Consider the following 12,757-nt stretch of genomic DNA (forward strand, 5'->3'; position numbering starts at 1 on the left):
CAGTGTATTTTTTCAACATGTTTGTGCCAGGAGTGGGAAGCCCTTGTTGGCATGGATAGTGTAAGGCAGAGAGGCAATACATACAGAGAACAGAAATGCAGAACATTCTGTGTGTTTGCCTGTGGGCTGTTGGCCCATGGTATTAACTGGGCTGGGAGATGTCCCAGGGCTGGCTCAAGGAATAAGGTACAAAGGGAAGAACATTAAAGCCTGACCCAGTGATACACAAATACTTGCCATCATCATCTGAGAGCTCCTGCACTGACTCTGGTGTTGAACAGCTGCTCTCTGTATTCTGGCTGTGGTTGGACGGCTGATCACTGGTTTTGCGGCGCCTGCAGTCCTTGGCAGACCTCTGGATTAAACAGGGATTACAAGAGTCTCAGTTGATGTCAAATTGGAAACTCGGGTGTCTGCTTTAAACAAAATAATTCGGGGTGCTGGGAAATATGTGTGAGATTAGGAAGTCTGACTGCTTTCTCAGCAACTCCTGGTAGTTGGACTCCTGACAGCTACTTAAGGATATTACACACATGCCCTGTAGACAAGCATTTCCTCAAATGACAACATCCTTAAGACACCTATCCAAATATTCTTGTAGCTTTAACTGACACATACTGGTGATGAACCTTATAGTTCCTTTGCTGACTTGTGTACCCACTCAACTACATACATAAGAAAAAAGATGAAAAGAAAAAAAAATTAGAATCAAATTTCCCAGGGAAGATTTTTCAGAAGGTGCATGAAGGATTTAAATATCACAGAAATTTTATGCCTAATTTCTTCATGCGCTTCAGAAAGTTTCTTCCTACCTCTTAGATGGGTAAACCAAACACATTGATTCAAACTTCTCACCAGAGGGTCTGAAAAGCAGTTATAAACCTCAACTTCCCAATGCTTCAGAGACATTCAGATTCAGGTATTATAAAAGAAAAGTCTACATACATAGTAAGATACAAGTTTTTCAGTGTGATATGGGTTATATTTAGCTAGTTCAGCAGTTCAACATTTAAGAAGTGTGTTATCAATGACATATATCACTCTAAAGATGAAAGCAGTGAGATAAGAAAGTATCATCTCTGTTTAAGGGAAAGGATGGAGAGAGGTTTCTTGTCTTGTCTGAGAGAAAGTAAGTGATGAAGGCTGATGGCAAAGACTGAAATTGAAGTTGCAGGATCTCAATTCTGCACTCCAAAACCTACGTGAAGTTTTCTGCTTTGGAACCGCTGAACTGTGAAGTTCAGTTCAGTCATGTGCAAAACCCACTAAAGGGTCATTTTCACTAAGACTAGGTGGAAGAAAAATGCCAAAATGGATAGAATATGTCAACCAATGATTATAATTATTTGGAGTTAATGATGGTATGATGTTGCAGGTCATAAGCTGTATTTATCCAAAACAAAACTTTCAGCCTATGCTGTGCTTACATGAAAATGCCGTAGAAGAGGGCTGTGTATTTAAACAATCCTAAAGAATACTATATTCCCCAAAACAGGCTTTTTACCTTGTGCCGTGTAATTTGATTGTTTATGCACGTTGTTTTGTGGTTTGACATCCTTGTAGATAAGTGTCTTTCCATTGTCTGAAGTATTCCATCCTTCTCAAATTGGGCAATGTCGTTCAAAGGATCCCAAGGCCTTAGACTTTTGAGACCAAATGAAAAAAATACCATCAGAAAAGCAAGAATCCCACACCAGGTGTGTTAAGACCAATACACTAATTCCACATGCCTCAGGGCAGGCAATCATCCCTGACAGTAACCGGAGTTTCCAGATACAGTGACAGGAGTAGCAGATGCTTTCCTCCACATTCACAGTTCCTTGCCATGAATGAGGGGGTTCAGTCTCCAGAGGCTTCACCCTTCTTGGCAGGGGAGGAGAGCACAGTTTTTAACTCTGCTCGCACAGTGCAGAAAATCTCTGCTAAATGACTCCACACTTGATTGCAGCAATAGGGATTCGCACCAATGACATAGTGGATTTTCCTTTGCTGAGCCCCCATTTCCAGCTATTCCCAATTAGCATCAGAAATATGTATTATAATGATGACATGGAGCTCAGAAAGGGCAAGCTCTGGACATAGTTTGGGAAATGGCAGGACTCCAATTACAGGTCTGTAACCTTGCTTGCACCCCTGGGGACTCAAGCAGTGAGGTCTGCTCATAACCCCCAACCCCAGCACTCACTCCTCGTATTTGTAGCGCCATTCGTTAGTTGTGGCATCGTGCTGGAAGAGCAGTGGCTTCCACTCCGTGCCATTTTCCCTCCGCTCCCGGGCAGCATTCCTCTGCTCCTCCTCCAGCACAAATTTTTCCTGTGTTGCCTTGTGTTGATCACCTTTGTTTATTGCACTGGTAACGTGCTGCCAAAGCCTAGAAATAAACAGGGAAGCAAGTTAAACCACCTCAAAACCAATGATGCATTTTGCCAGCTGGAACTGCAGAGCAGACACTTGTCTGGTCTATTGTAACAGGATTGTTCTGCCTCAGTTTTGGCTTGTAAATTAAAGAATGGCAACACTGAATGACCTGCTGAAGTACAGGGGACTTTCCCTTACGTAACATCACCTACAATATTCATTAAATTCTTCAGTGTTGTCTGTGCGAGTTATAGGATCGTTATGCTCAATTCACCGAGATCAGTGGCCTCTTTAGAGGTGACTTATGGAGAATCTGTTCTCTTCCTTGCCCTTTCAGGCATTTCAGTTTAGAAGCCTTTGTGTTAACGTCTATGCCCCAAACAAAGGCTTTATGTTTAAAGTTTAAAAGCACTGGAAAACAAATTTGTGTGCATATCTTGCATATTGTACTCCTATGTAGAATTAGCTACCAGATCTGCAGGCAGCTGATTCAATCTGCAAGCAACGGACAGGTCCTTGTGCTGATGAACTGCGAGCACGAGCACAGGCTCTCACCCGCACTTGTTTTCAGCTGCCAAAGGATACGTGATCCGTCATATGATGTCTCACTGAGCCTCTGCCCTGGGGAGAGGATCTGCCTTTTACGAGAGAAAAATCATTACTTTTTTTTTTTTTTTTTACTATAGCCAAGCTGTGATAGGCCTCTCCACAGTTCCTCTAGCCAAAGCACTTTAATCTTCATTTCAGATTGGAAATACTTCTGAGACTAGCAGCTAGCCCTCCCAACACATTACCAAGTGGTTAGACTATGCACAGGAGATCCAGGCTGTTCCAGTATTCCCAGCTCCACAAAACACTCGTCTTCCATTTAGAAGATGAATACATTACTGCATTTAATTTGGAGCTTGCTGTGAAGCTCTTAATTTAAAAGGGATATCGATGCTTTCATTATATTTCTATCAGCATACATTAACGCACTTCCAAAAATGCGGCCTCTTAGATAATTACTGAAGGCAGAGGAACACTTTCCTTTCCTTTTTAACAAGTCACTCCCATTTTTCTGTATATAAATATTTTCTCTCAGAAACAAAGGAAGGAAATTCAATTCAAAGTCAGTGATGAGGGTGGGGGAGGAGTGGAAATAATGGCCTGAGAAAATACTGAGGTGGTGTAAAGTCCGTCCTAAGGAATGCAGTGGTGTAAAGTCCTCTAATTCTAAGAACCTCAGAGGGACATGCACAAAACTGTTTGACAAGGGCAAATTACTCCATCAAGAGCTGCATGTGTCAGGCAAAGAGACCCTCCACAGTGAGCTGCATAGTGGTATGAGCTTCAGAGGCTCTCCCACATTTGTGAAAATAGGTGATTTTCAGGTGATTTCAGGTGGATTGGATGGTAATTTATTCATACAAATGTCAGCATAAGGAGCTCGGTGGAATGTCTGTTAGGGGTCTCTATTTTCCCTCTTGCCTCTTTCCCTTGGATGCATGTATCACTGTTAATCTCTGATGTAGCAAAGAGGGTCAGCTCTGGCCATAACCTGGTAAACAGAGAACTGGAGATTCTTTGTCCACAAGACTGAGATTTCTTGTCTCCTTTAAAAAAATCTTCTTCCAAAGATTAATAGAGAAATGTACTGCAGTCTGCTCTGAATGGCAATTGCACAACTGTAAGTTACAAATACAGACTTTATTGCCCGAAACGTCCACTGTTGTCCAAAACAAACTATATGTTCATATGTTTTTATTTTCATGCAATCCCTTTCTTTACCTATGAAAAGGGGAATCTTCTTACTGTGATGTGATGCAACACCAAAATCAGATGCCCACAGAGAGGTGGGCATGTAATGCAGAGCCAGGCAGCAAACTGCATGTGCTGGCTTGGCATGTTGCCTGGTGCTGGCTGACCAAACAGGAGAAGTGGCAGAACTAGCTGGTTTGAAGCCAGCACCACATAACGTTGCTCAACAAATAATGTTCTTGCCCAGCAACTGGTCTGGTGACGTATTAGTCATTCCTTCAATTTTCTAAGTTGTTTGCCAGGACTACATTTTTAGGTAACCTAGATCACTAAAAAAACCTGGTGCAGACTTCATTGGAGATCTCAGCTGAGATTATGAAGCAGAGTTAAACATACATTTAATTGTATTCTTTCATAAAAACCTGTTATGTGGTTCAAACTACTGCTTCTCTTGATGCCAGGACTTTCCACAATTTAAGATCCTGTGGTTGAAACAACCCTTCGTAACAAGATATCCAACCGCGGGTTGACACCTTGCCCTTCCATAAAGTGTTCCAGCAGTTACAGAGACTTTGTTCATGGTCTTTGGAGTCCAAGCAGAGTTGTTATATCAAGCAGATAAAATGTAGCCTCCATAATTTGTCAGCCCAGGTCCCTGGTTATTTCAGAGCTATACCTCGTGAAAATACTCCAGAGCTAATAGCCTGGAAAAAAATAGGTAAATGGCTGGGTAATATGTGCAGACAAAGCAGGTCACTGCCTTTCCAGGACTGTGCTGAGGAATTTGGAGCCTTCTGATCAGAGCCCTGCCCCCGGCAGGGAAGAGGCAGCGAGACATTCCACGAGCTCCCTACCTCTCTGACTCAAAGTCCGTCTGCTCCTCAAACAGCACAATGTGGCGCTTCAGCCTCTGCCTTCGTACTTCACTGGTTGGGTTCCAGAACACTTCTGCATTCCCGCTTTTCAACTCATTTATATGCACTTCCCCATCCTGAGAAGCAGAATTAGGTGAAAATGTTAATGACAATCAGAAACACAAGGCAGAAAACAAACCTGACAAATGGAAGCTGCTTCTGGATTTTGATCAGGGATACAGCTCGATTAGGAGGCTTATTTCCCCCTCTATCCCATAAAATCTCACTGAATGCTTCCTGAAAGTTTCTAAGAGAAACTAATGAGGTGAGGCATTCCAGAAGCACTGGCAGAATTAATCACAGAATAATTAGAAAGGGACCCAGTCCCTCCTATTAGTCTTGTCCCCAAACATGGGGACAAGAAGCCCTAAGATACTCTTCTTTCCCCACTGTTCCTCCCAGCTACCACCCAGCACATATAAACAAGAGCCCTAGCTCCTTTTCCAATATTTCTTCCATTCCTCAATGCTGAAATCTCACACAGAGCCCCCTGAAATAACATCCTCTCCAGAAAGGAGAGCTAAAGTTGAGATACTCTTTCACATTTTTCTTCTTTTGAGTTTAGCCAGATTTTTCTACTATTGCTCCTGAATTTCATTTAGCTCTTCAAAATGTCATCAGTCTTCAATTCTTACTCTTTGCCAATCTACTTGGCAACAAACTACTAAGCAGCACTTCCCTGATCTGAGGCTGGCTAGACAATATTGTTATGCCCCTGCCTAACTGATCTGTTTCCCAGCCTGGCTCACAGACACAGCAATGCCACAGAGCCAGAGAGGGTAGTTTACAGAATGAACAGCCTGACGCTGACTGCAAGTGGAATGAATCAGATGGTTACAGCTGATGAGCAGTATATTGATGCCATTCAGCTGCCTGGACACGGTGTGAGTATCAGGCAAACCTTATTTAAGTCATGACTACTGGCTTTGCCCATAGCTGCCTAATTTCTTTGCATCCCATTGGCTGCATTTCTCCCCCTGCACACGTTTTGTGATGTATGTCTCAAAGTCATCACATCTTCAGCTGTGAAATACCTTCAACCCTGAGGGACTACCATCCCTCCTCAAGTCTCCCTCAGGACTTCCTCTGCCGTATCCTGAGATGCCAGTTCCAGCACTGATCTGAGGTCCTGAAGAGACCCCCAGCTGCAGATAGGAGGAGGCAGGCAGGCATTATCAAGCATCACTACATGCATCTCTAAGGGGCATATACAAAGCACTCAGCTGCTGCTGTGATCCTAGGACTGAGAAGCATTGGAATTTGCTTCCCTTCTTTATTCAAGTGGGTTTTCAGGTCCTGAGACAGAGAATTTACCTTTCAAATGCGAAGGTTTCTGTCACGAAACTGGACAGTATCAGAGAAAATCCAGGAGAGCAGGCCAATACACTCAGCAGGGAGGGAGGAGAACAGGCACCCTTCCTATCAGTGCACAGCAGCTCCTCTATTCACAGCACACAATTGCAAACAGTGGCTCACAGAGCCACCCTTTCAAAGCCATTTTAACTTCTTTTATACATCATTATAGTTTTGTGCACTGCAACCAACCGGGACAAAGAACAAGGGAGGAATAAATAAACAGAAGGCTGGAAGCTGAGCAGCACACAACCATGTGGCTCTGTGCCCCAGGGGAGCCCCTCGGTTACATATTCTTGTGGATGGTGTTTGCAGGACCCTCCACAGACAAGGTACTCCCCAGCCCAGCACAACTCACAATTGCCAAGGCCCATCCTGCAGGAAAGTGAGCTCAGGATGGAAAAGCTACCCGGGCACAGGGAGCAAATCACTTTGTATAGGTCCAGAAAGGGCAAATATCCCAATTTCAAAATGGGCATTAGCTTTTGATGTAAAAAGACAGATTGTCTGAGGGGACGAGTCCAGTACCAAAGGCTACACTGTGGTTAGGACCTCACTACAGAAAGGGCTTTATCCGGGCACATTTCACCTGACCTATTTTAAATACCTCCTTCAGGATGAGACAAATCTTGTCTCAGAAGTGGCAATTTCTATGGACTGGAAAGGAAGCACAGGACAACTGTAATGACGCTGTAGATGTCCAAATGTTGCTGAGAGAAGAAATATCTAGCCAATGTCCATCCCAAAGCCCAGTGCTCACTGCTTTTGCCACAGTTACCAGGAGTTTCAATCAAAACTAGACTACATCCTTCACCGTGCAAGTTTATTCTTGTTGGATTTGTGCTTGAGGATGACTTGAAGTGATTCACTTGTGTATACGAAGTGCACAAAGGTGCTAGGTGCTCTGAGCTGCACACACAATAGAATCTCACTGAGTTTATGTCTCTGTCCTTCACCTCATGAACAGAGGAATAACTGTCTGCTAACATAAATAATGAATTTAAAACCCTTTGAATTCAAACTCCTGTGAATTCAAAACCCTGTGAAGTTCTTCCCTGATAGTGATGTAACTGAGGAAGTACTGAACACACCAGACAAAAGGAAGCCTCATGATCTTCACAGTCCCACCTAACACACACTATATCCCTTGCCATCAGTGCTCGTCCCAAGCCTCAGACCCTAAATACAGAACCACTGGCTTTGATGAAAACCCTCCTTACTGTTCCCAGCTTTGACCCATGCTCTGGGAATGCAAGTGGATGGGACTACTGAAGTGTAAATGACCTTGAGAGGTACCTTGAGAGGTGTGTCCTGGAAGAAGCAGGACACGCTCGCCTGCACTCCCTGGGGCTGGCGGGAAAAGGCAGGACACGGCCCTTGGCAGCGCCCATTCCATCGCAGGGAGCCCGCCAAGGGCTGCCATCCTCCCACGCACCCTGCTGCCATGAGCACTTAACCTGTCAGCAACTTCGATTATCATGTGTTACCCAGTGTCCATTGAGACTTGCTAACACCTCTTCTCCCGATTTAATCTTCCCAGAGATTTGATTAATGCTCGCGCTGCCACCGAAGAAGGGCTGTCAGGGGAGAACAGGAACAGAAAATTCGATCAGTCTAGTGAGAACTGGAAGGGAACCAAACACAGTGATGCAGCAGTAGGGAAGGAAAGTGCAACCTGCTTGACTTCCACTATTTCTGGGGAAAGGCAGAATGAATTCTAACATGGATTTTGACTATCTCACATTGTGCCCTCTTCCTTTTGTTTGCAACACCAAAATCACTGTAGCTGCAGAAAGGGAGATAAACCTTCAGGTGCATCAACAGTCAGCAGTACAAGGCCTCACTTTCATTGCAAATACACTTATTTATTGTCAGCTAGACACTGGGATAAGTGCATGTGGACAAATCCTTCCCATTGTCCAGAATCACATTACAGTTTGCACTCTTATACTTGCAGCCTTGTCCAAAGAAAAGGAGCACCACCAATGCTGACTTTTCCTGCTTATGGGACAGCAACAACAGTGTGGCAGTGCTGATGACTGCATCTGTGTCAATTTGCCGGTGAAGAAGTTCTCACCAGCAGCAAACAAAAAAAAAAAAAAGAAAAAGGGTATTTCCAGAATCAAGGAAAAGATTCTCAGAACAATGGAAAATTCCCCTCATCTCCTGTCTGCCAAACACAGGAAACAGCAGTGATAAGTGACCAGCTCTTCTATTCATACCACACAACATTTCTTCAGTCATTTTAGCACCTACTTTCCAATAATATTTGTGCAAAGGAACTTTTTTTTTTAAATAACAATACAAAACCAAATTTCACACAACCCGTGGATAAAGAAATCACGAGTATCTCAAGCATTTGCAATCCAGCAGAGAACTGGTACAAATCCAAATTAATAATGAAGTTATAGGGTTTACCATTAACTTCTAACAATTATACTAAAAAAAGTAGGTGAGAAATACTCAAAGCAGAGCATGTAATTAAGACACAGGGTCCTTTCTGAGTCATCTTTAGATTCAGGGTATTGTTTTCAAGCTAGGAAAGAAGGGTCTGCACTTTAAGTTCTGAAGAGTTTGTAGTTTGTAGACACTGACCGAAGTCAGGGCACTATCCCATTGGCCTCAACACAGTACACCAGGCCTACGGGAAGAACAGGCTTTAAAGACAAGCATGTGCAAATGTCAAGAAAGTGCACAGGGAAACAGTTCACTTTGTAAAAGGCAAATAAAGACAAAAAATTATTATTGCCCTAGAAAAAATGCAGTTTGCAAAAGACTCCTCTAACTCCAGTGATCTCTTACATTTACATGGCTAAGGCTGCAACTCTGAAGTCCTGCAGTCTCTCAGTTCTTTAATTTTTTTTCCCAGGCAAGAAATCGTTAGTTGGAGCAGAAAAGAAACAGATGCTCCTTAAAAAGCAAGTTAAGTGCCCAAGGAAAGTTACAGGTTATCATTTTCCTTCCCAAATTTTAATACATGTAGTAACAGGAATGCTCAAAAATTCTTCCATTTTGCCTGCATACCATAAATCTGCATCATCAGGCTTTCTAGGGGAGGAACTAGATACATGAACAAGTCAGTGCAAGGCTTGTCAGTGTGACAGCCACCCTGCTGTATTTTTCAAGCAGAAATAATTGTACCTGCCTGAACAGAAACCATGCTGTCAGCGCCAAACTTTCAGAACGAAGTTTGGCCAGTAGCCAGCCAGCCGACAGTGAAAAAATCATGCGTAAAACTAAGGCTTCCTGGGTTCAAATCAAGTTGCATGAGGCAAAACTGACTGCAGGGTGATGCCTCCTCTCCAGGTAGGCCAGCTGTGGTGCACACACACATTGCTGGTATAAAAATGATCTGGTGTGTATGGTCAAACCCTGCCTGGGGCACAGGGACAAGCATGAGACCCATTCAAAATGGGGGCCACAAAGTCTCTTACCTTCAGCTTGAATTCCAGTTCTGCCCTGTGGTTAGTTTTCTCACAGTCAATGGTAACTTTCCCTCCAAGCTCCATTGTCATGGTACCATATAAAAGTCCTGAAAGTTAAAAAAGAGGCTTAAGAAAGGTCCCAAAGGAAACTATCTGCTTTCTCAGGTCAACCCGGCTCTCACTTGACATGCTGTGAAATTCACTACTTGGCTTAAAGTTTTGAAAAGATGGAACTTGAAGTTTCTGGTTGTTTACTATAAACGTGAAGAATCCTCTTGAGTCTGTATTCCCCATTTATTACACCAGCCAGGAAATAGCTTGACTCACCAGTGCTGATATTGCACCTGTGGCAAGCCGAAAGTGGGACAGGAAAAATAAAGAAGGTTGTGCCCTGCAACTTCATTTATACCAGTGCTTAAACAGACCCAGTTGCTTCTCACAGGGTGGATGGGGAAGAGACGAGCTGTAATGGGATTCAGCAGAATCTGGGAGACCAGTAGTCATGTAGGGGACTTCTTCTTATACATGTTTACCATTTGCTGAAGAGGTCGTTTGCAGAAAAAGAAAAACGACAAGAGAAAGACTTATGCACTGCAGTGCATAAGTGTGATTTACAGAAGTTACTGTTTTCAGGTATCCAGCCCCTCCATAAACATTAACCTTGAAGTCAAGGTGCCAAATTAAAAAATATTCATAAATCAAAATTGGATCCAACTGCTGATTTTATCACTGTGGTTGAAATGCCACCGACACAGCTTCCTGAGGAGAAATGCTTCCTGAGAAGCAGTGAATCAGCAGCCATCCCCCAGCCTCGGTGCACACTGGCTCAACAGAGCAAAGCCACACAGTAATAAGCATCAGCCTCACTGAGGCAGCTCATACTCTGAGGAATACAATGATTAGAATAACAAAGAAATTGGAAGAGAATTTAGGATTTTCCTTTATTCCCAGAAAGCGAGAAAACATATTAAACAATTTCAGTGTTAACATAAGAAAAACTTTTTATCCTCAGAAGCTCAGAAATGTAGTCTTATTCTTTCCATCTCCACTTTATCTGCAGTGCATATATGCAGTATTTTTCTGTTTCTGTGCAGTGTTAAAACTAATGCAGATGGGCCTAATTCCCTCCTCAGCTCTGCACAGACAGAACAAAAAGACTTCACTGAGGATGACCAGTCTCCTGCTGAGCGCTGTGACTCATGTGTGGAGCAACTGCTCTCTGGAGTTACCAGTCCCTGTGGTGTCCCTTACTTGAGAGGGGAGAGCCAGTGCAAAGTTAGTCAGTAAGATACCATTGTATTATTCTTTCTGTTTGCTTCCTATTTGATGACTCATAACTTACCTTTACAGTGGGCGTATGGCATAGTAATTATATAGTCTTCCCCTCTGTTTAGAAACATCAGCTTTGCTTTCCCATCCAACAGTGCAGAAAGTGAGTTACCTATAATTTAAAAGAACAAATACATATACATTAAAAATGCATGTTATACTCGGTCCCTCATACTACTTTAGAAAAAACATTTCCATTTAAATGTCAGTCACTAATGTAAGAAAAGATATGAAATGCTCATAATTCAGGACCCTGCAAATCATGCAGCTGGAGCAGGCAGTTCTAACAAACTGCTGTATGGCTCTCATTTGCTCTGGCATTTAGCCCCTGTTGCAGAAAGAGAAGTAGATTAAACAGGTCACTAGTGGGGTGCAGAAAAGAGTTCTAATGCTTAGAAGTTTTTCAGGTCCTTCTGTTCTCACAACTTTTCTGATTGTGTATGATCCCAGATAAAAAAAAAAAATTGCCAGAAGGACAGCAAAGACTATTTACAAGTGTTTCAGCAAATACACTTAGTGGAAGATAACAATTAAGAGGCATTTGTCTAAACAAAAAAACTATTTCAAACAGCAACACAGTTCCAGAGTCTGGAGTTGTGCTGTTAGCACTGATATTAAAAGATTCAAGGACATTTTGAAGCTCTGGGGTTCAGCTCTCAGGGACCTGGGAGCTAGATAAAGGGTGTTACATTTATACAGACTTCTGCACTTGTCGGTTGGATGGTCAAATAGCTGTAAAGTGACTCAACTATGAGCACACACAAAGTGGTCTGACAACCAACTGCCAATACATTCTTACAAACTTTTGCTTTCAGAAAAACAGGCTTTTAAAACTCTCAATCTTTCTATCTGTTTGTTTTTTTTTTTTTAATATCAGTGTGGTTTCACACTGTAATGGTGGAAATGGGGAAAACCTATGAAAGCCAAGATAAGGAGTTAGGCTATCCTGATGCTAGATCTTATAAGCATTTCTTTGATCTTAGCTCTCAATGCGCTCAGGAGTGATTGAAAAACAAATGAAAACCAATGCCACAATATTACCTGGGGGATGCTTAAACTTAATGCCTTACCATAAAACTTGGACCTAGCTAGAATGCTGCCAGTAATGCAGAATCCATCCTTCCTATTGCTGACATGAAAAGCTGACACTGGCGGATGATGGGAGACCTAGAACAAAAAATAGGCAGAGGTCATTCAGAGCAGTTTTTACAGGTTAAACAGAGAGGTGGGTACACACACAACCTCACAGGCTCCAGGGAGAGCACAAGACAGAGGCTGCAGGACTAAGCCCCATCTGCACCATTAACCTCCATGTTAAAGGAAGGAACATGATGCCTGTCCTCATTACATATGAGAACGTTATATATCTAAACTTTCTCCCCCACTCTGTATTTTCTTGAGCTTATATGTGTGAGATCACTTTAGGCCAATAGGTAGTCAGATTTTCAACACAATAAATGAACAGTGCAGAACTTTTGGGCACCATTTGAATAATCTCCATAAAATGAATGCAGTGGCTAAAATAAAAATTTTATCAAAGCAAAACTTATCTGACTAAATAGGAAAAAAAGTGCATGTGAAACAGGGAGTCTATTTAGCAAAGTCCACGTGGTTCTCAGATCCCTGCAGAGGGACCTG

The 12,757-nt window shown here is 42.7% G+C and overlaps 1 protein-coding gene across 4 annotated transcripts in view; it reads right to left on the reverse strand.

Annotated features, from left to right (window-relative positions):
• OSBPL5 (oxysterol binding protein like 5) overlaps positions 1 to 12,757 on the reverse strand; it is a 176,504-nt gene that overhangs the window by 2,845 nt on the left and 160,902 nt on the right. For all 4 annotated transcript variants that reach the window (XM_018076112.1, XM_018076109.1, XM_018076111.2 and 1 more), the window contains 8 exons: positions 12,190 to 12,286; positions 11,133 to 11,231; positions 9,800 to 9,897; positions 7,853 to 7,942; positions 4,953 to 5,089; positions 2,186 to 2,371; positions 1,505 to 1,643; positions 238 to 355 (listed from right to left, as the gene is read on the reverse strand). In XM_018076112.1, coding sequence (XP_017931601.1) covers positions 238 to 355; positions 1,505 to 1,643; positions 2,186 to 2,371; positions 4,953 to 5,089; positions 7,853 to 7,942; positions 9,800 to 9,897; positions 11,133 to 11,231; positions 12,190 to 12,286 — 964 coding nt within the window. The remainder of the gene's footprint in view (positions 1 to 237; positions 356 to 1,504; positions 1,644 to 2,185; positions 2,372 to 4,952; positions 5,090 to 7,852; positions 7,943 to 9,799; positions 9,898 to 11,132; positions 11,232 to 12,189; positions 12,287 to 12,757) is intronic.

The sequence above is a fragment of the Manacus vitellinus genome, unplaced genomic scaffold (assembly GCF_001715985.3).
Source record: "Manacus vitellinus isolate BGI_N305 unplaced genomic scaffold, ASM171598v3 scaffold_30_pilon, whole genome shotgun sequence".
In the NCBI taxonomy this organism is placed as follows: Eukaryota; Metazoa; Chordata; class Aves; order Passeriformes; family Pipridae; genus Manacus; species Manacus vitellinus.